The sequence below is a fragment of the Trematomus bernacchii genome, unplaced genomic scaffold (assembly GCF_902827165.1).
Source record: "Trematomus bernacchii unplaced genomic scaffold, fTreBer1.1, whole genome shotgun sequence".
Lineage (NCBI taxonomy): Eukaryota > Metazoa > Chordata > Actinopteri > Perciformes > Nototheniidae > Trematomus > Trematomus bernacchii.
Genome location: NW_022987656.1, coordinates 2,684,083 through 2,711,438, shown reverse-complemented (window position 1 = coordinate 2,711,438; position 27,356 = coordinate 2,684,083). Strand labels below are relative to the sequence as shown.

Here is a 27,356-nt window from a genome sequence, read left to right as displayed (position 1 = left end):
CAAAGGATAATTATAACATGAGTTCAAATGTGTTCTTTTAAAATATGGCAAGAATCTTGAATAAATACATACACTTACATTTACAAAGGAATTAAGAGCAATATAAAATAGGAATACAAACATTTAATTGTGATCTGTTTACCCTAAAAAGAAGCTTAGAAAATGTCAAATTGAAGCTGCTAATGCCAATAAGCATTTTAATAAAAGCAATTATTTAAATAATAATGCAATCAGTTTTTTTCCGATTTGTTTAAACTGGTTTTTTTGTGCAAATAACCACTATAGATCACAATAACAAAAGAAACACTTTTTTTGTATTACTTTGCAACAGTTAACATTATTTTATAATGTAATTATTAGTTAAACATCTCAGCTACATAATTATGCCACGGGTTAGTGGATTTAAAAAAAGTCTTATGTCAAGTCCTGGTAAACGTCATATTTAAGGAATGTGCAGATATGGTGAAGTACACTGTTATACTTTTGTTGCACTGAATCTTGATGTATTTACTGATGTCATCTTAAATTGTTTTGATATTTTGCATTTCAAAGACTTGTGTTTGGGCCTTATGAAGAGCAATGCTGTATTTTAAGATGTGTGTATTTTTTTGCCATCCAAAAACTAAAAGAAAAAGTGCTAGCTACTAAATGTTTTGTTTACTTGCTCTACTGCATTTGCTATCAATCTGGCTAACTAACTTGCTATCTTTAGTGTCAGCTGACAATGTTTGTAACAACACTGTGGTACCATATGCTATACTTTCAATTATTACTGTATAATAAGCACATTTTTGCAACATGATAGAAGTGGGTACAAACTGCAAAGACAAAACCAACGGAATTTAGTATTGGCTATTTTTAAATTGCAATATATTTGAGTGTTGGCTTGTTTTTAGCACAACATTGTACAAGCAGCCTCCCTTGAACATGTATGACTTTGGGTTCCTATTAATACAAGTGAGTTGTGAACATATAAAGGTCAGCTAATATACAGCAATGTAAAGTTAGTTCGTTAACTTAACTAGCTAGCTAGCTGGCTAGCAAGCTACAGCTGATCAAATCTGACAATGAGATTTGTCATTTTAGTTGGCAAAATGGATTGTTACAGCCATAAGTTCTTACACATTCTCGGACAATAGCAGCCAAAAAGGCTGCTATTGTCCGAATGTGTAAGAACTTAAGGACCCATTTTGCCATAATTTCTTAACAATTTTAAGAATTAAATCTGAGGTTTCACATTGGGAACTGCATTTGTTGGGAGAGAACTTAAAGAATGGTGTTGCAAAAGTAAAATACATGCTCATCATAGATTTTCTGTGACTAGTATATGGTATATTCATAGCGTTGATGAATTCTGAAGTGATTAGCCTCCAGCCAGGTTTAATACAACAACAAAATAATGCAGTCTAGTTTAAATGCATTTAAGCTACTGTCACTGATAGATGATTTGTTGATGAATTATTCAGTATTGCTGTTTGAAGATTAGATTGTAAACTTGGCAGTGGATCCTTAAGAAGATTAACATTAATTAATTGACCAAGTTGTGTCTCCTCTGTGCACCTTGTGCTTCATGATTTATTGAACTAGTACAGCAGGACAATAAAGAAGCACAGGAGCAAAGCACTCACCAAGAGTCCTGAATAGAGGATAGCTTCTTTAATGTCACATCTCGAGCAAAACAGAAGAAACACAGTTAAAAATTCAAAGTATACTTGTTGTATACGTATGTCTATTAAGGTAATATATTTGCATAACTTGCTGTCTACAGCAGAGGTGTGGTCAGTGGTGGAAAATACATTTACTGAAGTACTTTACTTAAATACAAAAATATTTTTTTTACTTTACTTGAGTATTTCAATTTAAAGCTACTTTATACTTTTACTCCACTACATTGAAAGATGTCATGTAATTTTTCTCGACTACATGTATACATTTATGTATTATTTATTAAGCTTAAATAACTTTTCAGATCAAGATGTTGCATTAAGACAACAGTAAAATGCAATTCGAGGCCACAATATGAATGATCTAATAATGTCATATATATCATATTATATCACATAGGAGGCCATTTATCTGCAGAATTAATACTTAACAATAATAATTGATAATACTTATGTACTTTTATTTAAGAATGTAGGACTTTTACATGTAATGGAGTATCTTGACGCTACTTTAAGTATGGCAATGTAAATGGTCTGTAAAAGGCTAGAAGTTTCTCTCCAACACACTCCACCCCCCCACCCTGCCTGAAATGCCTCCATTGGACTCCTTTGCATCGATAGCATCACTATGTAATTAAAGCATGTAAACATGTCAAAGTAGAGGCACAAAATACTAATATAAACCTGCAAATGAGGGTAATAGGGCCTCTTTATAAGACATTTTGAATATAGGACTTTGATCAGTAACAGAGTACAATTTAATATTGCTACTTTTACTTCAGTAAGAAATGCCCCACTGGGTGGAAGAAGTACTCACTTCACTGAAGAATTGTAACGCTATCCTCTTTCTCTTTTTGCTGTAACAATATCAAGTCCAACAGCAGAACCCCTCTGCTGCACTGCACAACATTAGCTTCAAAGGAGGAATGATAATATGCAGGAGTGTTTGATGCTGCAGTCACACATTATTTCTTTAGCCAACTAATGGGGCTGAATCCCTTTTGGATGCGACATCAATGTCAACTTTTAAGTTGCAAGTGACATGAAAAACAGTTTAAAATGCAGTCACAGCAACCAGATTGACACGCATCTAATACAATATGATCTGTCAACGATCTGTCAGACATGGCTGTTTAAATCAGATTTGCAGATATTTTAAATACTTTGTTTGAAATGAGATTGATGTGCCCATCTGACCTCTGGGTGAATGCATTTGAATAATTTGTGCAGCCGTAATACAGGCAACATTCATGATTTTCTGATATTGATAATAAAAGTGGTGTTTAATAACTTTGTAAGTCACTACACTTAATCCGATCTGCATGTGATGTTTTCCACCTACCACTCTAAAACATGAAATATGATAATGTAGCATTTTTTTCATTCTTTTAATGATGCAAATGTGGGACACCATCCTTTGGGAGACCGATGAAAGTGATGAAGCATTTCAATTTGCTTGTGATTCTATGTTCTCCAGCCAATTAGGCAAGCCTCCCGTGGCAACACAGTCCAACTTAGAATAACCTTGGAATTGACTGGATGTGAGGATTACATAAACATTGCTGATGGGGTAGAAGAAGGGGGTATAACTGACAAAACTGTCCAGCCAGCGTTTTTCTCTTTTGGCCTATTTTTTTTCTCTTCTATTTTTTTGGAGATGATGAAACCCAATATGGTGTTTATATGGTCTTTTAAGTAGAGATGGCAAATCCGGATCCTTTTACGGACTCGGAGTCTTCTGAGTCAGTCATTGAAGAGATCCGGATCATACGAGTCCTCATATGAGTCAGCATCACCAAGAGCATAGAAATCCTATGTGAAACTAGGTGAAACCGAAAAGTTGTTGCATTTCACGAGCATATTAAACTAACGTTATATTAACCTCCGCTACACAGTGTCTTTTGCTTTAATAAAAAATGTTGATCACAAAAAAAAAGGGTTATTTTGCGATTTGGCGAATCTGAGTCTGCTGTTGACTCCTGCATGACGACGAGTCTGCTGGATCTCTGGATCTGCTGCTATACGGTTACGGCTCTGAGTCCGCACGAGTCTGCTATGTTTTGCACAGTGAGTCAGGATTTGCGAATCTCTGAGTCTGCTGTTGACTCGTGCACAATAGCCGCGGGAAGTAGGGGTGCTGGAGGCGGGGCTGGTGTACATTTGAAAAACTTCATGTTACTGTTGTTGAAATCTCTCCCCACTTTTGTCCGCACACCCTAAGTCAAATTACTTCCCAGTTCCCGCGGCTATGCTCGTGCATGACGAGTCTGGATCTGCTGGATCGGTTACGGCTCTGAGTCCCCACGAGTCTGCAGGAAGTGAAGGAAGTTCCCTTGATTCAGTGAGTCAGGATTTGCGAATCTGAGTCTGCTGTTGACTCGTGCATGATGAGTCTGCCTGGATTTCTGGATCTCTGAACAAGGTGGTATAGAGAGTTGCAGTGATGATGTATTTGTATAGGCTGACATGGAAGCAAGCTTCTCAAGGGTCCTTCGACAAAAAGCCATTGGATATAGATAAATTGCAGAAAATAATCTTTATGGCAAACACAGGTTTATGATACTTACACTTTTTGTTCAGCAGGATCATCTCCACATATTAACACCATGTAAGCGTAAATGCATTTGGCAGAAACAAAAAGCCATTGTTACGCTATAAACCAAGTACATCACAGTCGCATGGCTCTGCATCACCCACGCTTAGCAAAAGGTGGACCCGTGGCGTATTGATATATAGTAGTGTCCTTTAGTCACTTGTAAGTAGGGATGCTCCGATCGCCAATTTTGGGGCCGATCGCCGGAATCAGTATCGGCCGATACCGATCACCGATCTGATCGAGTGGGCGGGGCCTATGGGATCTTCCATTTAAAGTGATGTTTAAAACTCAGTTAATGGGGCTCATTCACTGGCGCTTCCACAAACCAACCAACCAACATAATTATTACATTCAAATGAAGTACATTATTCAAGTTTACATTCACTTTGGATAATAACACGGGAGAAATGAGCGGAAGCGCTCTCTTTTCCTCTCTCCCTCTCTCTCTCCCCTGACAGCCTGTCAGTATCTCATGCAGCTCACTGATCCAGTAATGAGTGACCCGACAGTGAAGAATACATATATTTATAACTAGTTTAGCTTGTTCCAGAGGTAGATCAAATAGCTAAGTGTGTTAGGTCTAACTCTTAATGTGTGTTCTGCTCCGCTCACCGGTCCGTCACAGCGGGTGGAGCTGCAGGATTTCTGCTTCACACACACGTTGCATACCGCTATTTTATTGTCATTTTCGGACACTTAAAATACTGCCAGACTAGTGAAGCCATTTTGACACTTAGAGAAAAGTGTCATGTATTTTACATCATAATTTTACGTAAGTAAGTAACACTTTATTTATATAGCACCCTTCTCAACACGGATGTTCAAAGTGCTTTACAGTACAGGACACAGGACACAATTCACAGTACAACTATAACATGTAGAATAAAAGGCATAAAACAACAGCAGGTAATACATAGGATAAAACATAAAACACCAATGAAAGACAGCTACTAAATCACCTCCTCCGACGACCCAAAGGCCTGTCGGAAGAGGTGGGTCTTTAACTGCCCCTTAACAATCTCTATTGAGGCAGTGGCTTTTATTTTCTGGGGGAGTTTGTTCCAAAGCCTTGGGGCCACCGCCTCAAAGGCACGGTCACCCTTGGTCTTTAGCCTGGTTCGGGGCACCCTTAGGAGGCCTTGCTCAGAGGACCTCAGGGCCCGGGTTGTGCTGTGAGGGTGGATCAGGTCGTTTATGTAGGCTGGGGCTTGGCCATGGACAGCTCTATATGTGAAAACTAGGACCTTGAATTGGGTTCTGAGATGGACAGGGAGCCAGTGCAGGGCAGAAAGAATCGGAGTGATGTGGCATGTTTTTTTGGAACGAGTGAGCAATCTGGCTGCAGCATTTTGGACCTGTTGTAACCGGTTTATTGATGTTTTGTTGAGGCAGGAGAACAGAGCATTACAGTAATCAAGCCGGGATTAAATGAAGGCATGGATAGCCATCTCCATTTCTGCGTTGGATAGAACCCCCCTGAGCTTGGCAATGTTTCTGAGATGGAAAAAACAGGTACGGGTCAGGAGTTTGATGTGTTTGTCTAGTAGCATAGACTGATCGAAAGTTACACCAAGGTTTTTTATGTTTGCCCTTATGTTACCACTAAATGAACCCAGGTGGCTTGCTACCTTAGAGGCGATGTTATCAGCCATGTCATGCTCGGCTCTCGCGATCTGCATTTTTAGAGAGCACCGATCGATCGGTAGAGAGTGAGTATCGGCCGACATCGATCAGTGGCCGATCGATCGGAGCATCCCTACTTGTAAGTAACATTGTTTTTTTGACACATGGAAGTTCGGGCATTAACGAGCGGGTTATTTTCTGACATATGTAATGTCATAAAACAAAACTTACAAAATCTCTGCAGATCTTATTTCAGGCTTCAGACCACATACACGTTCAAAATAAATCCGCTTCGAGACTAGGGTATGGAAAGTGGTAAAATGCTTTCCAGCCTTTTTATGACTCATTACTGTACCACTCTATAAAAGTGGTTTCTCTTCAGTGTCTATTCAGTGACAATGGGCAGCATTGAGATCAATCAAAACTAAATTGGACTGGGCTGCTAGCTCTACCAAGTGAGCCACCCGCGGCCCTGTCCAATTTAGTTTTTCTTTACTGGGGCTCAGTCCCAACTGAGGAGGACCCTATCAAAATTCGACTCTTATTCACCCTTTTCAACTCTGTCTCTTAAATAAAGGCACTTGTGGCCCAAAACAAAATCTTAAAAATTAGCAGTGAAAGAGATTTTTCTGAAACCTTACAAAATAATCTGGTCCGAGCGCCACGTAAGAAACTCGCACCAACCGCAACATGACCCATTGTTGGGACCACTAATGTTCATGTTAGGTTTCTGAACCCTGGCGAAGAAACAATGGTCCAAATGAATGTGAGTCACTCTGTATCAGCTGGAGGTTTAAATAGACAAGTTGATGTATAAAGTTAAGTGAATATTGGGTTGCCGGATAGCTGGTTATGTTGTGTCCACTGCCGAGTATGCAAATTGATTCCTGAGACTGCGGAGACGTTTCTTTCAGGTAATGGCTTCCCCTCTATCTCCCCCTCCACACTGTATCTCCAATAAAGGCACTCTCTGGCCAAACAAAATATATTTTAAATAAAACGTGCTTGAGTTGTCTTTACAGTTTTTGCCCACCTCCCTAAAGTGGCAAATATGTTTTGTATTATGCATCAAACATTTCGATATATCATTTAGTTTTACAAACATATACACCAAACAGAAGATAATAATAGTTGTAACGCACATTGTCAGCAGGTGGCACAATGGCAGAAGGTATTATGATAGCATGTCTATGATTTATTGCTATTATTTGTTCATCATGATGAGGCATTTTTACATGAACCTTGTCACACTGAACATTTAAGGAGAAGCAGAGTTCCTGGCACGCCAGCCCAACCGGCTTTCACACAACAATCCTGTAAGATAAGATAAGAGATAAGATAAGTTCAGGGTTTCCCACCCATAAACTTTACTTGGGCGGGCCGCCCAGGTATATTAACGTCCGCCAAAGTATATCTCGCGACCGCGAGCACGACGCCATCTGCGATCGATTAACTACCCCTCCTGTACCTGTTCGATCTGCTATCGCGTGAAGGGTCTGCTGTATGCGCTCCGCAGTAACCCCGTTCTCGGTTACCACCACAAGTATATTTCAGATCTGTGGGAAACACTGAAGATAGTACTTTATTGATCCCAATTTGGGAAATGTTTGCGTTGCAGCAGCATAAAACAACAATAGGACATCAGATCTTAAAATGGAAAATCAACTTCAGCAGAATGTCTTTGGTAGACGTGCAGAATTGTGTTCTTGGCACAGATAACTGTTGGGTGTGTTTACAGGTGCGATACCACACCGAGTGATGTTAACTTACTTTTTAAATGTGCTGCTGTATTCACACACTTAGTGCTGTTGTTTGCATAAATATGTATTAGGTAGCTTCCTTTTAGTGGATTTCTGATTCCAAAAACTCAAAAGTTATATAGGTTTTATTGTGATATGCGCAATACCTACAGCGTAGTTGTTGGCAATTCAATTATGAAGATATGGTACCTTGAAAAGTGCAACATACTTAAGACATAAAAAGGAAAGTAGTGCAAGATCTCCTGCTGCAGATGCTCTCCCACATCCTGGATCCCTACCCTTACTGAAAAGACTGATGCACTGCAACACTACACATACTTGCGAGAAAGGTTTTTTTTTTTACGCCCGTCCTCTATTTTGTTGTATTTCCAATACCACTCATACTTCTGTCAGACTTAGCTTAGGAGCTGTTCTTAAAAACATTTCATGTTGCTAATTCCCCCAGCAAAAAAACCCTCCAATTAGTGAAGTGCAGTCACAGCTCAGCATGTCAAAACACAGTCTTACATGTGGTGACAGGAAGAACTTAGCGGCTGGCCTGACACTGTTTCTTATCCCCGTCACAGCTGAATTCCCGACACCACCAAAGAGAGGAGGAGGGGGGGGGGGGGGGGTGGCGGTTTTTGCCTGTGAGCAGAAAACACTTTCAGTGAAAGGATTGTACAGTCCCATGTCATATTCACTGCACACTGCACTCTATAATTGAAATCACCATGTCCCAGCTGTGTTCTCAAGTTGAGGGATGGAAATAAAAGGCACATATAACACAAACGGGAAAAAACTAAACTCTTCTTTGTATTCCAACTGAGTGGACAGAAAAATGAAGTCATGTGGCAAGAAAATCCTTTAGAGGGTTATTGCTCCACAGAGAGTAGATAGCGTACGCATTGGTGCTTTCTAAAGAGCTAAGAGAAAAGTCTTTGTTTGTGTTGCAGCAGCTAAAAGAATGTTAAAGACATACCATACCAAATGGATTCCCTCGTGTCTTGATATTATCCGGATGCTGGTAGTGAATATCTATGGTGCAAGACAAAAATAAATCAGATTTGCTCTCGTTACCAGATCAAATTAGTCTAATAACAAGCTTAACATGAAGATCAGAAATCTATTTGGTATTTGGTCAGGTATGCGGATGCATGTCAGGAACGTTGAATTTGACTCCAGCAGATCTTTGTCTATCTACACTCAATCCGTAGAGCAGCTGTACATGAAGTACCAGATTAAGAGGGATGTTTTTGTCTCTGGTTGTTGTGGCTAGAAATATTCTACTCAAAAACCAGATGGTTTCAGATTCCCAATCACACTTTTTAAAAGCCTCAATAAAATATTTTAACTTCAAACAAGCCAGACTTCAGAATTTGATTAAAAAAAGATTCACTGTGGCTCAGAGCACAAAACATAAAGTTAGGTTGCAGAGCAATTGAACTAAAAGGCAAAGAACACTCATATATAACTAGGGATGGGTATCGTTAGGATTTTATTGATACCGATACTGCTTATCGATACCGGTATTTTTCGATACTCTTATCGATACTTTTCAATAATTTGGTGCTCAAAATTATAGACATGATTACAAGATGTGAAGATTAAACAACAGTCAATTTATTGTAATTTATTATTATTTATTATTTAATGTAACTTTTTCAATATCATACCAAGCAGGTATGAGTGTGTTTGACAGTGTGTCTCTGGAAGGGGGGCGGTAATTAGGGGCAGTTCATAAATCCATGTAAACATGACCATTATTCAGTTAAAACGAGACGCTGCGTGCACACCTCCTAAACCGGAAGCTCCGGTCGGCTAACCATTATATTGCGTTTATTATTTATAATTGTAATGATGGATTATCAGTAATCATTTTAAAGTTACACAGAGACATTGGATTAACTGTTTTTATGCCCTTAAAAACAACTTTTGATCACAAAACAGCAAAGGTAAGACATAACTATCATCATGGCTACGTAAAGTGAAGATGTTTTCTTGCTCTTTCCTGGCTGCTAGTTCAGTGAGTTTTGGTCGTACAGTGATGAGACTTACACCAATGGAATCAGCTTTCATGTGATATGTTGTTTGTGCAGATAAAATGACGTAGAAAAGATCGCCAGTTATGTGCTAAAGTAGCCGTTAGCCCTGTTAGCCCCGTCAGCCCGTTTTGCTAAGTGTTGATTTAGACTCTTGGTGTTGGACTTCTGTTCCGTGTAGGTAAAATGGTTAATATCATCTGTTAGCTGAGTTTTTCCCATTAAGTGGGTATGCATCATTAATAGGTTGTTAAATGTTAAGAAGCCTTGAGACGATGTTTCTAGCAAGATGTTGCGTCTGCCCCTATGGTCTACCCCGGGAGTCTCACAATAATAAGAGCGCTGTTTGGAGAGATGACGAGTGGCATTCACAGTGGCCAATCAGTGGTACTCAAGCCGGATACGTCACACGGGATGAGGGTTCCCAACCAACCAGAATTGTTTACACTAAGGAAGTAGCGTAATTCATATACCGATAGCAGAACCGTTTGTCCAGCGGCTTAACGGTATACCAATACCGTCCAATCAGGTACCGATACTGACTTAGTACCGGTTCTCGATACCCATCCCTATATATAACACAAAGCTAACGTCTTTATTTCTCCGTTGACAGTATTGCCAGCAAATACTCTAGTTATACAGCATGTTTTTCCCCAAAATGTTGTTTGTATCGGGCTTAACTGACCCTGATACACATGATATCATTATATGTATATATTCCTAGGTTGTATTCACGGAGGCATTTTCAATCAATCAATCAATCAATGTTTATTTATATAGCCCAATATCACAAATGTTACATTTGTCTCAGTGGACTTCACAGTTTGTACAGAATATCAGTATGACAATACGACACCCTCTGTCCTTAGACCCTCACATCGTACAAGGAAACACTTCCAGAGAAAAACCCCACAGTTTAAAGGGGAAATGGGAGAAACCTCAGGGAGAGCAACAGAGGAGGGATCCCTCTCCCAGGACGGACAGACGTGCAATAGATGCCGTGTGTAAATCGAAGAGATAATACATTTTACAGCATAGGTAGACCAAATGTTTGGAAATGCATGTGTCTATAATAAGAAGATGAATCCACGAGGATGTCAACAATCCTGTGGGAGCCATCAGGGAAGTAGTATGATGAGAGTCAGGCAGGACCACAGTGACAGGTTCAGCCACGACTCGAAGTCCAGGACTCAGATCCAGAACTCAGGATAGAGGATCCAGGACACAGGATCGCAGCAACAGGAACAGCCACGACTCAGGATCCCGGCGTAGATAGACACCAAAAAGACATTTGGGGGAAGCTGGGTTATTCGGAACATGAGAGTACACAGGTACAGACAGACAGAAGGAAGAGGTAAGGTGTCCCCCGACAGTCTAAGCCTATAGCAGCAAAACTAACGTGTCTACGTACATGGACTCCCTTAGGATAGATTGAGGGAAAGGGGTAGCAAGTAAGAAGTAAGGAACAGAGGTGGAGAGGCACAACGTGTCTACGTACATGCACTCCCTTAGGATAGGGTTAGGGAAAAGAGTAGGAACTAAGATGTATGCGCCACATCTATACCATGAGCACATTGCTCTTTTTTTTTTGGCACTGACACCAATCAACAGTTGTGCGTCGACTCGGCAGGGATCAAGGCACGTATATACTTCTCCCTGCTTCCACCGTCTACACCAGGGGTGGGGAACCTTTTTCCTCTCAAGGGCCATTTCAATTTTTACAACATCCACCGAGGGCCGTACAAAATATTGAACTCAACCTCTGCTGAAAAAAACTAAAATCACAGCCCATTAATTTCGCCTTTCTTTCATGCTGTGCAAAGAAAAAGCAACCTCTTAATCCAGATATCTTACCATGACTCGATGCATGCACGTTCACGGTTGTGGCATGACCACCAAAACAGAAAGATATGGACACAAGATGTGTGCAAAAGTATTTAGTATCCTATCCATGTGAACATGATTTAAGTGGGGTGGGGGACCTAACCTCCTCTAGGGGGGTCCGGGGGCATGCTCCCCCTGGAATATATTTTTTTTTTATTTTGAAGTTAAAAGCATCAATCTGGTGCACTTTGAGAGCAAAATTAAGAGATCTATGGATACATCTCTCAACATCCATATGAAACAGAACTGTAAGCAGATTTCTTTTTCTTTATGGATATTTTACAAATCACTCCCCTTTCAAACTGTATTCTTGTTTATTAACAACTTTTTTATACTGTCATATAGTATTTTATACCCGTTTACTTTATTCTCTTATTTTTTTATAACTATAAGGATCATATAAAGATGTGCCTCACTGCACATTTACGTGGTTGTAGAAAAAGCTTCTTATATTCGTTAGCATAGCTAGCTAACCAGATGCTAATAACAACAAAGTTATTGACTGTATGATCAGTATGACAGATGAACAGATCGCAAAAACTGCGGCATGTGTACGGCTCCTTATGGGTATGCCTACTGCAATTTTTGAAGTCCCGGAGCGGCGTTCCGGTGCTCTCCGGCAGAACTACACCCCTGTCAGACGAGACATATACCACGTGATGACACGTTAGGCTCGTGTTGTGTTCAAGGACCCTGAACTTGGCCAGGAAAAACAGGCACTCGCTTGTTTAATTTTTTTGCAGTCTAGATTTCTTTAAAAAAAAAAAATTGCGTGTGTTTATAAATTTTCCTCGAGGGCCGTATCAAATGGTCTCGCGGTCCGTATACGGCCCGGAGGCCGGAGGTTCCCCACCCCTGGTCTACACACACAACCAAATTACATACCATCAGTAAGGAAAAAGAGTAAGAATTGACTTGTCAAAGAAAGAAAATACACATGTAAATTATACATTTAATGAAGGCCTAATTCCATATGGCTGCTGTGAATGGCTGCTCACTGTCACCGACATTAGAATATTGCATACCTGCCAACCCTACCAATTTGGGCGATAGTCTACCGCTTTTGACATGTTTCTACCGCCTACCGATTTAGCTGGCTTTCCCTACCGAATTTCAATTTTCCCATATTATAACAAATACAAATTCCCCTTGGCGCTCCATAGACACTGGACTCGACTTTTAGCGGAAACCGTTTGCAACATGTCTGTGATCGCATCATACAAACAGTCCTCTGTGTTTCTGAAAGTGAAACAATGTGCAGAGGAAGGGCAGCGTTACCCCCGGGGCTGATGGGTAATCACTCCAAAATGAGTTTAAGGGAACAGAGACGAGGCATTTGGTCGTTTGGTCTTTTCCTGAAGCATCCTTCACCTACGTGTCTCAACTGAAAGAGGACCACAAACAGAAAAAATATAATAAAATGTGGAGATTTTGGGATATTTACTTTTTGGACATTTTACAGACCAAACATGTACTTCATTTCATTTTAATTTCAAACCTTTATTTAACCAGATTGGTCCCATTGAGATCATAGATCTCTTTTTCAAGGGAGACCTGCAATTGTACTTAATGTCTCCGTTTAGCAAATTACCACTTTTTGTGAAAAATGCATACAATTATGCAATATATGTTAAATACATGGTTTATACATGTAATTACTGGGGTTCCATTTCTTCTGATTACCTAATTTGGGCGTGCACATTTGCCGCGCGCAAACCTACCTCTTTTGGATTTGGAAAGGTTGGCATGTATGATATTGTAATAGAAAATAGCCATCGTAAGTGTTAAAGTAACACAAGCGTCAAAATATCTGCTGTAAAAAAGGGCAATTGAAGAGAGAGAAAAAGCTAATTGCGCTAACAAGCCTGCTAACCCACAGCTAACTGTTGTAGCTCGGCTTGCTAATGTGCTAGCTTTTTAGCTTGGTTGTTCAAGGTAAAGATACGTTTGTTCATGAGTCTTATTTGTATCAACGACTTTTGTCTCATAACCCGTCCGTTAAATATTTGTCTTTTGCAGAGCAGGTTAAATAAAACTGGATGGAGCAACACTGCTAATAAGCTGTTAGCCTCCACCGTTTTGGCAGGGCTGCCAACATTTGAGTTCAGCTTGGAGTGAGATTTTTTTTTTGGTGAACCGAAAAAAGAAACGTTCATGTGTGCAGTGTTACAAATGTATTGAACATGTACAAACTAGGGTTTCCCATTAATGTACCGGGCGCTACAGTGGAATACGCACATACAATACTCTTACAATGAAGGCTCGATAATCAGCTCACAGCATATAAAATGGCATATAGGTGTAAGCAGAGGTAAAGTGATATTTTATAAGTGGGGGGGGGTCCTCACCTCCTAGGGGGGTCCGGGGGCATGCTCCCCCGGGAAGATTTTCTTTTTAAATATTGAAGTTAAATGCATCAACCTGGTGCACTTTGAGAGCAAAATGAATTTATGGATACATCTCTCAACACCCATATGAAACAGAACTGTGAACAGATTTTATTTTTCTTTATGGATATTTTACAAATCACTCCTCTTTTAAACTTTATTCTTGTTTTACTGTCATATAGTATTTCATAACTGTTTTTCATTTATTCTCATAAATGGTGACCAAAACGTTTGAGACCCACTGAGATAACTAGACTAAAGTTAACTATCTCAGAGTCCTTTACCTCACTGAGCTGTAGTTATCTCTCTCAGTCTGACAGCAGAGAGCTCTCCTCTCCTTGTTTTAGAAACAGCTTCTAATATCCGTTAGCGCAGCTAGCTAACCAGATGCTAACAACAACAATGCAAATAGTGAGTTTGGTAGAAATATACTGTATAATGGCAAAGTTATTCAAGATAATGCCATATTTATTGAAGATGTTACATTATAAATATTCCCCAAATTATTCAAAAGCATATTCTTCCAAACTCTCTGCTGTAGTATGACCACCAGGAGACTATTGATGTGTGTGGTGAGCAGAGTTGGGTGTAACGCGTTACTGTAATAATATTACTTTTGTTGGTAACGGAGTAGTGTAACGCGTTACTTTTATAATTCAGTAATCACACTACAGTTACTAACATTGCCCCGACACGCGTTACTTCATTACTTTTATAAAATCAGTCATAATCACACTGACAGACAAGAGGGGTTTCCGCCGCAGGTTTATATGTACGTAATCTGCGCGACTTGCGCGTCCACATCTCCACAGTGCTGCATAAACATGGCAGAGTCAGCGATAACTTTCGAGGGGTATGCCCATTATTTTGAGTTCGTCCGAAGAATAGACAGGAATGTGACGGTGAGGTGCAAACTGTGTCCAGGCCAGAAGCTGTTATACACTGCTGTAAACACCACGTCAAACCTCAACAAACACCTGCAAAGAACACATGCTAAGGTGAAGCTAATAGCTAAGGACCACCGAACCCAGAGTGAGGATGTTGTGAGTCGCCGCCGCCGACTCCGAAGCGGCACAAATTAGAATTTGGAGGACCGGTAACCAAAGCAGAGATGGACAGGCTTGTAGCATCCTTCATAGTAGAGGTAATGTTGCCCATTTGCACAGTGGAATCACCATCGCATCGTTCAGAGATATTCTGCGCAAAATACAGATAGCAGGAGACAGAAGACAGCCATAGTCAGAGCTATCTGGATCAGTCTTATGCGACAATGGAAACTGAACTAAAGAGAACATTTGAAACTTTAGCAGTCTGCGTGATCTGCCTGTAGGGAGGGGCGGGCTGGCCCTGCGAGTAAAGTAACGAGTAACGAGTAAAGTAACGAGTTACTTTATGTAGAGAGTAACGAAGTAGTGTAATATATTACTTTTTTTTTAAAGTAATATGTAATATGTAATATATTACTTTTTTTTAGTAAAGACCCCATCTCTGGTGGTGAGTTTGGTAATAATAAGCTGTATAATAGTGATTGAATATTATTGTATTCTCTTTTTTCGGAGTTGCACTTTGCAGACGGTCCCTGAGCACTCGTTTCTTCTCCGGCTGCGAATAGAGACCAATGTAATGTGTCCAGCTCGGAGGACGGCGCGTATTGGCTTTTTTTTATCAAAATGTGATTGTAGTTCGTTGTCAACCTTACCACGGTACTTAGGAGACGTCATTTGTGTCTGAATAACGTTTTGTTCATGAGTTATTGATCAGTGAAATCAGAATCTGCCAATATCGTTCCAACTTTACTGAACTAAGCCAGAAGACCGTCTCATTTCGTAGACCGCTCGGTTTGCTGTTCCTTAAAGGGGACCTATCATGCAAAATGCACTTTTGTACGTCTTTTATACATGAATATGTGTCCCCGGTGTTCCAGGGAACTCACCAAGTGTCAGAAAACACAACCCTCTCTATTTTCCTCCATACCCAAATCTCTAAAAAAGGGGCTGCAACGGATCTGATAAAAACTGATCCAGATTTGAAAACTGTCCTGACGTCAGGACAGTGGCTCTACGGCTATTGGGCCAACTTCACCAATCAGGAGGAGACAGCCATTGCCGTTCGAAAGCGCTGGAGACGCTGTAGTACATATGCCAGGCCTGTAGGTGGTGCTGTTCTCACTGAATCAGCCCTTGCAAAAACAGGGGTAAAAAAGTTCAAATTGAGCGAAATGAGGCATGGCATCCCCATCTCCTGAAGCCCGCAACCTGGGTGTCATCCTTGACTCCACCCTTTCCTTCCATTCCCACGTCAAATCTGTGACCAAATTGGCCTTTTTCCACCTGAGGAACATTGCCAGACTCCGACCGTCACTCTCGGAGTCGGTTGCCGAAACCCTAGTGCATGCATTTGTCACCACCCGCTTGGACTACTGCAATGGTGTCCTGTTCGGGGTTCCCAAAAAAAACCTGGACAGGCTCCAGTATGTCCAAAACTGTGCTGCTAGGGTACTCACACACACAAAGCCGTGGCAGCACATCACTCCCACCCTCATCCACCTACACTGGTTGCCGGTCAAGTCCCGTATATCGTACAAAGTACTCCTCCTTACCTACAAGTCCCTCCATGCCCTTGCCCCCCAGTACCTATCGGACATCCTTCACCCACATGCCCCACCCCGGAACCTGCGGTCCTCAGACTCTGGCCTGCTTACCACCCCCCGCACCAAACTGCGAACCTTCGGGGACAGAGCCTACAGTGTGGCAGCCCCCACTCTCTGGAACGCTCTCCCTGCGGAGATTCGCAACATCCCCACACTCGACGCCTTCAAAAGGGCCCTCAAGTCCCATCTGTTTGCCAAGGCTTTCGGCCCCTAATCGATCTGTTGTTTTGTCTGTCTGACTTTTGTTTTGTTATGTTTGTTTTTGCTATATTACTTGTAAAGCGACCTTGGGTCCCTTGAAAGGCGCTATATAAATGCAAGCTATTATTATTATTATTATGGCTAAAATGCATGATCTGTTCGGTATTTTGAAAAATAAAAAGTATAAATATGCCTTATATAGGTATGGTCCTACACTATATTATTATAATATAGCATGATAGGTCCACTTTAACTTTATTTTTATATTTATATACATTTATTTTGGACGAAAACTTAGCGTGAGGAAAGGCAAGTGTGGCGTGAGTGCGTGAGATATGGGTTAATTGCGTGACTCTCACGCTCAATGCGTGAGTGTTGGCAGCCCTGGTTTTGGAGTGCTGCCAAGACGCCTTGCTATGGGTCAATGGTGCAGAGAGTATGTCTGTCAAAACTCATAGAGCCGATTCCTTTAAAATTAGATCCTTTCTCTCAGAGAGACTTTTTGCCATTGTGAAAAGGGACATGTTGTTATTGTTAGTTCTGGTTTCACCTGGCATTTTTTTTATTTAATTTAAATTTATTTTCTTTGGGAAAAACAACCCAAATCGGGATCAATAAAGTAAATCTTATCTTATCTTAATTTTACAAATGATTCCTGATTGGGCACATTGTGTCAACTATAAACTTTAATAACTGCATTTACAGTAACCAAAGTGTCCCAATGGTTATGAAAACTGTTTCATAAAGCTTGGATTACTTAAACACATAAGATAGAATGAGTTAATAATATTATATATGTGTGTCCTTTATGTAGATAAAGTTATTTGTTGTGTTAATAAAGAAAGTAAATGAGGACTAAGACTGAGATGTGTGATGCATGCAGAGTAAATAATGGATCCATCCCATGGTAAATGTGGCTGCCACAAATTATGAAGGTATCATTTATTTAATTACAGTGCAGCTATACTTACATACAAGTTATATTTAATTTGTGCTTCTATGTTCTTTATGTTCGGTCGAAGTCGTCCATGCTCACACAGAGAACTGTACTATATGCACTGTTTTTTATTTGAGAATTAAATACTAATAGATGTCAATTGTCTCTCAACAGTCCAGAAGCTACATGTGCAGCAGCCAGGGGAATGTGCTGTGCTTCACCATAGATTTTGGATCAGGCTTCACCTGCTCAGAAAGCTCTTCAAAGGTGAAGTGTTACTAAGTTCAATTCAATTCTTGTGAACAACTTGTTCTGTGCTGTTCTTCCCTTAATAGCTTCTGAGACTGCAATTTGACTTCTTTTATTTTCCTCATTGATTTCCTATACACTTGTCCTTTCTCTCTTAGGCTTCCATTGTATTTGATAATATTTATTTTTAAATAACCCTCACATTTCCATGATAAATGTCTCAAATGTCACTTATTCTGCACAATGGCCTTTAGAGAACAATGTGAACAATCACTATATCTTAGAGAAGGGTATGCTCTTGTTAATAATGGTACATTTTGAGTGTATTCATTTTTTATATTTATCGATTTATCGTTCTCACTGCAAGAACGTTACAGCACGGATTTCATAACATTTTGTTATTAATGACATTTCCTCAAAGTATTGCACATCGGAATGTCTCTCAGTAGCCTTTTTATGTTGTGCTCATTATAAAAATCCCTGTGCGGCTGCTGCGTTTTTATAATCCTCCTCTTTCCGTTGTAGACCGCACTGTGGCGATATAAGTTCTCTCAACTTAAAGGCTCCTCTGATGATGGGAAAACCAGGGTGAAACTGCTTTTCAAGAATGCTGAAAGCAACCAAATAGAGATGAAGGTAATCCTTTTTTTAACATCAAAAGTACTGTTACACAATGTCCCGTTGCAATTTTCTTTTGTATCACCAATTATTGCTCACCTTTAACAATGAGCTAACGGATGTATTTCTTGGTGTAATAAATTAGGTTTCCCAAGATGTTTTAAAGGAATACATTACTTTAGATGTCATTCAGCTTACCTTTTTTTTTTTTTAAACGACTTGCATACACTTCAACACCGTAGAAATTCCTATGGAAGCAATTTGGGGTTAAGTGTCTTTCCCGAGGGCAATTGGACCTGTTGACCGCAGGGACTGGGGATCGAACCCCTGACCATCTTACTGGTTGACGCCCATTACCCCCTGAACCACCCAAGCTACCCTAGCCTACCCTGCTTTACCTCCTTAACCTACAAAATGACCATTTGTATATCAATATGAATACCTGGAATTCTTTAGGAAACCTGTATTATTTTTGCATGACTGAAGTAAAAATATTTTTTTAAACAAAGAAGAGTCTCGATGACTTGAAGAAAATAGTAAGTATGATGTTAAGTTAGAAGTTTTACAACAGCAAAACTTTATCATTTGTACAGTACACAAACATTCTCTGGCTTGTCCATGAACACTATCTTTAGAATAATGAGACCATTATCAAGATGAGACATGATTAAAATGTTGATAGAGTTTTGCTGTTTTTAGCGCACATTTAAAGATGCCCTATAGAGTGGCGAAGTCACGCCCATCTACTTCCGCCCCATGGGACCTTATTTCGGAAAAATAATGTATTGAAGTCAATGGAGAGAGAAAACGTATCTTTCGATCCCGTTTGAATTGTGCCATGAATTACACATATGATGTTTGTCAATCTTAAAAAATAATTTCCATGTCAAAAAAGTCACAGTTTGTCGTAAAACTGTTGAAATATAAGACTATGAAAAATACGCAACTAGAAAGACTACAAATCCCAGAGTCGCGTAAGTGATGTCACAATTGTTTTCCTCCACTAAAATAGAGATAGCTAAGATAAGATAACGCCATATAGATATAATCTATCTATATGGCGCTGGCTAAGATAAGATAACTTTAACAAGATGCCTGTGTGCTTAGTACCAGGTTGTTATCATACCAGCAATGGGTCTTGCTCGTTCTTTTGCTTCCCGTCTGATGAAAGGACCAGGAGTGGCTTGATCAAGTTAGCTACCTAGCTAGTAGCTAGCACGTTAGTTAGCATTACAGCCTTGTCATTTTTATTAGCCTTAACATGAAGTAACATTAAGTAACCCAAAATGTTAAACAGTAAGAGTAGTAGTCATATTTCGTGAACCCTTTGAAGAGTACTGTCACCGGTGTGGCCATTCTATAATACACAATTTAAGCCCGGGGGAGAAATGCTAACGCTAACGCTAGCGATCTTTTCTACTTCATGCTATCTGCACAAATGGTTGACATTAAACATTAAAACGACCAGGCAGTTCAGAGAGAATCAAAGGAAGGCAGGCAGGCAGCTTTGCATGACATTCTTCAGGACGTGTTTCATTGTGGTGATAGTGAGGGTAGTCAATCGTTTTGTTGACAAGACAGTAGTGACGGCCATCTTGGTGACGTGTGTTGTTGACCAGAGATGTAGTTCATTGAGCGTTTCACACAAACAAATGTGTTACTTCACAGTTTTACGACACATTTGTTTTTTTTTGACTTGCAAAATTATCTTTTAAATTGACAAACATCATATGTGTAATTCGTGGCACAATTGAAACGGGATCGAAAGATAATCTTTCTCTCTCCATTGACTTCAATACATAATTTTTCCGAAATAAGGTCCCATGGAGGTCCACCGGAAGGGGAGGGACTTCGCCACTCTATTATGCTTTAGGGGGTTTTCCCTTTCCTGTACTGTGTTATATCGTTTTTTTTGCATGTAAATGGTCTGCAAAGACTGAAATTAGCGCTCTAACACATTGTACGTGATAGGCTAAGGGGCTGAACATCACAACAGAGCCGGCCAGCTAACCAATCAGAGCAGACTGTGCTCTGGTTTCAGACAGAGGGTGAAAAGAGGTGCTGAAGCACAGGCAGGATGAGAACAATAAAGAGCTTTCTGAACATTAAGGCATGGAAACTTGTCAAATGAAAGGTCCCAAATATGAACCTGAAAATGAGCATAATAGGGCCCGTTTAAGTTTCCTTCAAAAATTCAAGGTAACTCCGGGTAGCCATTTATATACAAATGTTCATTTTGTGGGTCAAGCATTTGTTAAGTCTGACTCTGAATATGTTGTTATTTAAAGTATGAACATAATATACTAATTGTAATCTGTCCTTATGTTGCAGGAACTAGAGTTTGCCAATCTAACGGCCGTTCTTCACTGTATACATTCTTTTATCGCTGCCAAAGTGGCCTCCATGGACCCTCTCTTTATGTGCAGTCAAAGCTTCCCTGGAAATTACATAAACAGTTAAAGACTCATCCTCATTGTCATGTGCAACTGTGGCAAACCAGAAGTATTTTCAATTCATATGTATATCTTGTTCTTGCTATTTTTGTATGAACTACTTCAAAAAAGAGTATTTATAAATGACTGTATAGGTACATAATAGGCGCTTTCACACCGGAGTACTTTTCCCCGTACTTTTCCCTTTTAGTTCCGATAGTTCCTGGGATTTTGCGTTCACACCAAAAAGAGAACTTAGTTCATGAGAACTTTTCCCCCCTTTTCAGTCCCTGCTAGAGAGCAGGTACTTTCCTGGGGAGAAAAAAGTTCCAAAAGTCCCAGCAGCTTCTACTGAAGCCAGTCCCCAACTCCGGGGACTTCGGGTGGCAGTATACACCGAGAAGTTGTTTGCGGCCTGCCAGTAAACCCAAAGCAGAAGAAGAAGAAGTGACGTCAGCGGCTTCATTTGCGTAATCCTCCCTCAGGGACTTATTCCGGTGTGAACGCGATCTGCTCTTTAGTTCCATGGGGGAACTAAGTGCTGGGAACTAAGTACGGCAAAGTACTTTGTGTGAAAGCGGCTTATGTATACATTAATGATGGAAGGAACATTTAATTTTTGATCCAAACGTATTCACAGTTCTTCCATTTATTTCAATATATTTTCTTTCATTACATAAAGGATTGGAGGTTACATTGAGGTTAAATTGAAAGTAGCACATGCTAACAGATGACCTGTAACTGCCATACATTTGAAAGCAGGATACAGATCACCCAACATAGCAACTGCCTCTTTTTTTAGCATTTAAAGGTCCCATGTCATGGCCATTTCTACTGATCATAATTCCATTGTTGAGGTCTACTAGAATAGATTTATTTTGTGCAATTTTCCAAACTCACATTGGTTTCTCATACAGCATCTCTGTATAGTATGTGTATTCACTCTCTGTCCTAAACGGCTTGTTGGAGCTCCTGCCCCCCCCCTCCCTGTGAGCCCAGTGGCCGTCTGCGAGACAGCGAGACACAGCGAAACCCAGCCCGAAACCAGCCCGAGCACACACAGCCTGGCTGGGAGTTTGTGTGTGTGCTCACATACAGACTCACAGCCTCGCCGCGTCCCGCCGTCACAGGCGGAGAAATCGGCGGAGCTGCAGCTGAGAAAAGATTGAGTGTGTGTGTGTGAGGAAGTCCGCGGATTGGTCCATTTGGACCAATCCACGGACTTAACGTAACGGCTCCGTGGACGTAACGTAACTATACCCAAATATGTCACTATACCCAAGAAGAAAACAATGGAAAAAGAGAAATCTCCAACGAGGCGTTCTGGGGCAGCATCGACAGGTATTTTTTGTGTTAGAGTTTTACTTGCTACAGGGTGTACTTTGAGGGTTTGTGACTCTGCATACCGTTTACATGAATAAAAAGCAACATAACACACAAGAGGATGGGTAATAACCAGAAAAGCATGACATGGGACCTTTAAATTAATCTGATGTTGTCTTACTGTCAAGTGGGATTTCACATTTGTCCCACCTTTGAAAGTATTTTCTCCTATTCTAATTGACACTTAACGGTAATGAATAGCTAACGGTTTTGTTATGTCTGCGAGCATAAACACCTTACAGTATAATGCAGTCTGATAAGCCTCCAAATAGCCAGTGAATTGAATCAACACATCTCATATGGTTTTAACATAAGGCAGAAATTAGCTGCAGGGCTAATTTATTGTATTATGTTTGTGCTATTGTGACAATATTTAGTATTTAATAAAGGCAACCTTTTCTGAGCTCTCTGACCATTTCAGTGAAACGTGGCGTTTCAGCTTCAACGTTTTGTTAAAGACCCACTTTTATGAACTCATAGTCTAATACAGTGAACATACTGTATGTCCTAAGTTGCTTTATGTAATGGTTTTAGTGTGAAAATGCATATTTTTGCTGTGTTTTCAATAAATTGTTCATAAAGCACAACTGCCTGTGACTTCTTTTACAGGGGGATATAACTTTAGCCCTGACATTAAATTAATAAACTTCTGTGTAACATATTGTATAACATTATCCCAATCTGTACGTAACATTAGCTTACAGTTCATTTTAAAATAATAGCCTGAAATTGCTTTTTTGGCTTCATCGTTTGTAGGAGCTTTGTAATTAACTATTTATTGGATGGACACAAGGCCTTTCTACCTTGTTGTCACATTAAAGTTGCCACAAAAGCAGAGATTCAGCACGACCCTTTGTAAAACCACAATATGTAGTTTTTACACTTTTGTTTTAAACATAAATTAAACCAGACATTAGCTTCAAGGATGGCTGGTGGGCAGATATCTTACCCTGGGACAGGACCAGGCTTGGCCCTCCGACCTTTATGCTAGGCTTAATAACTGTCTCTTGACAGTACATTCATATTTGATTGACGGATTAAAGTTTGGTCTTGATCTTTGATGTAACCTTCTGCATGAATCAGCATATTCCCCAAAATGTCACACTTTTCCTTGCCATGTTTGTCCAATGGGTAGCTAAATCTAAACTGCTGATAAAAAAACATGTACTGGTAGTCAAGGCTATGCAATTATTAAAAAGAAAACTCAGGACACATTAAACATGTTTATTTAATTTTCACTTTAAAAATCCTGCTTTTGGTGTGATTTTCCTTTGAGAAAAGAGAGGAAAGAGAGGAGACCCGCCTGAGAAGCATTTTATGTTACGCATTCAAAGTAAAAGAAAGTGTCATATATCTACATTTATTCAAAATAAAAATAGTTGAGAAGTGTTCAGCTGAGTGCCATTGTCAGTGGCAATTCATTTCCATGTGTCAGGCAAAACAAAAGCCCTGAGGTAATAAAGGTAGGAGGTCAGACGAAGCTCAAAGGATTGGTAATGACAGTAGATCTGATAAACCTGTCTTATACAAATACGAATACGATATACTTTATTGTCCCCGTAAGGAAATTTGTTCTGGACTCCGTCCTGCAGTGCATACATGTACATATACAAACATAGTGGACATTAAGAGACATACACATATCATCAGTCATACACCGTTTGAACAAACACAATACACAGACGCACATACTGACAATGGCGACCTATTGCACAACCCTCATGGCCAACATTTAAAAAGTACATTTCATTACATTTGACTACATACTGTATCATTTCATGTGAATGTTAAGAAGCTTAATGGACATAGGTAGGAATGAGTGCTTATAGTAGTTCAGCCTGCTCCTGGGAACCCTGAATCTTCTACCAGAAGGTAGGAGCTGGAATTCTGGGTGGAGTATGTGGGTGAAATCAGACACAATTTTTTTTGCCTGTCTGATAATCGACTGCTCGTATATGTTTTGGAGAGATGGGTGTTTTTTAACCCCCATAATCTTCATAGCAGTCTGTACCAGGCGAGCGATCTGTGACTTTGACTGCACTGTCAAGTTACCATACCAGGCAGTGATACCATACCTCATGATGCTCTCCAACACTGCATGATAGACATCACTCTTCATGTTTTGGCACTGCTTCTTTTGCATTGTTGTGCACCATTGACTTAAGTATGGCACCACTTGGTTACAACTTATAGGTACCTGCCCTATTGTTTTTGTCAAGCTTTAGGAACCTTAACCCTCCTTGGTTATTTTTCTATTGTGTGGGTCAAATGTTATCTTATTTTAGTCATTAGGGTTTTATATGAAGGAGGAAGCACACGACTGACACAACACTATTCATTAAAACTAGGGAGTGTTATTCTGTTTCATTAAGTATCATTTGGTCGATTGTAATGTTAATGCAAAGACATTTGTATTACTGTTATTATGTATTGTCATTAAGTGTAATTTAGTCAATTGTGATGCTGAATGTAAAACTGAATTAGTTTGAGATGTGTTTGTCATGACAAATTGGCATTAACATGCTACAACAGGCCACATTGTCAAACTTAAATAAAGGTTTTGTGTACTTATGTGTTAACATTACATAAAACCGTAATAACTGGCAGGATTGGATATTCCATTAAGATGTTAAATGTTATAAGGCCAGTTTGATAACAGGATTGACAGGGACAGAATAAATGGACAGAAGGCTTCACTTGTTGCTGAAGTAACTGCTAACAGTATTTGTAGTTATCTTGGTTATCTGTGCAGCTAGTGGCCATTTTAGCTGACCAGGCTCCGATGGTATAAAACCTAATGTTATCTTTATGGCAAGACAATATTGTAGCACTGTAATAAAGGTCAAGGTGCCACAGTATCTATGTATCTGCCGTTAGCTAGTTAGCTTGGTTATCCTTGCAGCTAGCAGCCATTTTAGCTTTAGCCAGGACCAGGGTTTTATTAAACTAAATGTCATCTTTATGACAAGTCAAAATTGTTCCAATTCAACAAAGGTCAATGTTACTTACTACTTACTTATGCGATCAATATGACTAGTCAAAATGATACCACTGTAGTAAAGTTAATGATTTGTATTATTATAAGGATGTAAAAACCAAGCACATTTTAATATGATGCTAACACCTTAAGCTAACTGGTTATTTAAATGTGATAATCAGGCTATACATCTCTATATTGCCGGTGTCATGCCAAGCTGTTGTTATAAAGAGATCTCCAATAATGTCAACTTTGCATTAAAAATGACTGTGACACTTAATGACAACATTAATAAACATTCTTAAAAAGGTTCATGACAGTTCTCATGTCAATCTATTAGTCACTGTTAACAATAAACGGTTACCATAATACCTACAAGGCCTGATTCTGTGACCACTTATCACTGAGCTGATCTTAATCTGCTTGTACCATTGATTTCCTTTTTAAGATGACACTTTACAACATAATATGCTGAATATTCAATTTACTTACTCACCGATGTTTCCTATGTTAAAACTAGGGCTGTGCAATTAATCGTATTTTAATCTCGATTACGATGTTGGCTTGCAACGATTACGAAAACAATGTAATCGAAATAAAACGATTATCATTTTTATTAAAAAAAAAAAAAAAAATTATTTTTAAAAAAAAATTATTGGTTTTTCAGTTTAATTATACTTAAAGTTCAAGGTAATCAACTGTTAAAAACATACTGTTCCAATTTTTTTTTCAATATATGGATGTTTTCAAAGTAAATGGATAATCGTTTTTAATAATCGTGATATCAATTATTGACCAAAATAATCGTGATTATGATTTTTGCCATAATCGCACAGCCCTAGTTAAAACTACAACCTGGTTGACCTAAAGTTGGATCACTCGGATGGCGCTTCAAGCCTGAGTCAACACATGCTTAGCAAGCATCTAGGACAAACAACATAGACATTACTTTTTTACAATCTTCCTGACCTTGCAACACAGTCTCACTCCCTGATAGTCCATTAGCAACGCTTGGTCAGGGTCCTTTGGCGTGCAGTTGTGACGCACCGAGTCTCCTTCAGCTTCATAAACAGACGCAAAGAGCTTTCAACTGATTGCAATGTATTCCCATCGGCGGCGGTATTTGACGCTCAGGGAAGCACCGCATCCGTCCATGTCGGCGGCAGTTAAAGGCAATGTGAGCATCCATTCCCATTGGATAACGGAGAATTTTACACCCGGAAGTAAGTATTCTCCTTACTGTCGATTGATTTTACAGTGATATCTGCACTACTCATTAACTCAAAAACACCAGATTATCCTTGTTAATTACACAACATTGATTGGTTTAAATTGTGTACAATGGTTTTGTGTTTTTCCCCTTCGACTCTGAGAAACAAATAGTTGTATCGGAGTTTAGGATGGCCGAAGACAAACCCCATGATTAGTCCTCAAGCTCTGTGATTGGTTGACCTCCGACTGTATTCCATATGAAAAAAATATAAAATCATACTTTATTCAGCAGTGCTTGCTTTACTCTTTGAAAGTCATCACATGAATGCATTGTAATAAATGGTTCGGCTGCATTAAATATTACACATGCCTGTTATCTCACTGTAGGTCACCAATGTAATGTTTGTAGATCCCTTTATTACATGTATCCTCGCCATCCATAGTCTCTAAATAACTTATTTCACGTATATATGATATTTAGGCTCGCTGGTCTCATCGTACAACGGCAATGAAAAAAGCACCAGGGGAGGCAGCCATAACCTCTGCCGCACTGAAGGGGGCGCACGTGAGCCCACAGGTTCTTGTTGCTACTGTAATTCTACGCAGAGACGGTAGACGCAAACAACAAACTAGACTTTTGAAACTACAGGAAGATAAGGAGGACTTTTACAAAAAAGTAATAGAGATTGTTGTCCAGAAGGATAGCATGGACTTCATCTTCAAGTCAAGGTAAGACCACATTTGTAATGAAAATGGGATCTT

The 27,356-nt window shown here is 39.7% G+C and overlaps 1 protein-coding gene across 1 annotated transcript in view; it reads left to right on the top strand.

The window, feature by feature from the left end:
- sntg2 (syntrophin, gamma 2) overlaps positions 1-21,182 on the top strand; it is a 97,813-nt gene extending 76,631 nt beyond the window's left edge. The window contains exons 15-17 of the mRNA XM_034135163.1: positions 17,898-17,990; positions 18,498-18,608; positions 20,922-21,182. Coding sequence (XP_033991054.1) covers positions 17,898-17,990; positions 18,498-18,608; positions 20,922-21,050 — 333 coding nt within the window. The 3' untranslated portion in view covers positions 21,051-21,182. The remainder of the gene's footprint in view (positions 1-17,897; positions 17,991-18,497; positions 18,609-20,921) is intronic.
- Positions 21,183-27,356: the final 6,174 nt, after the last annotated feature.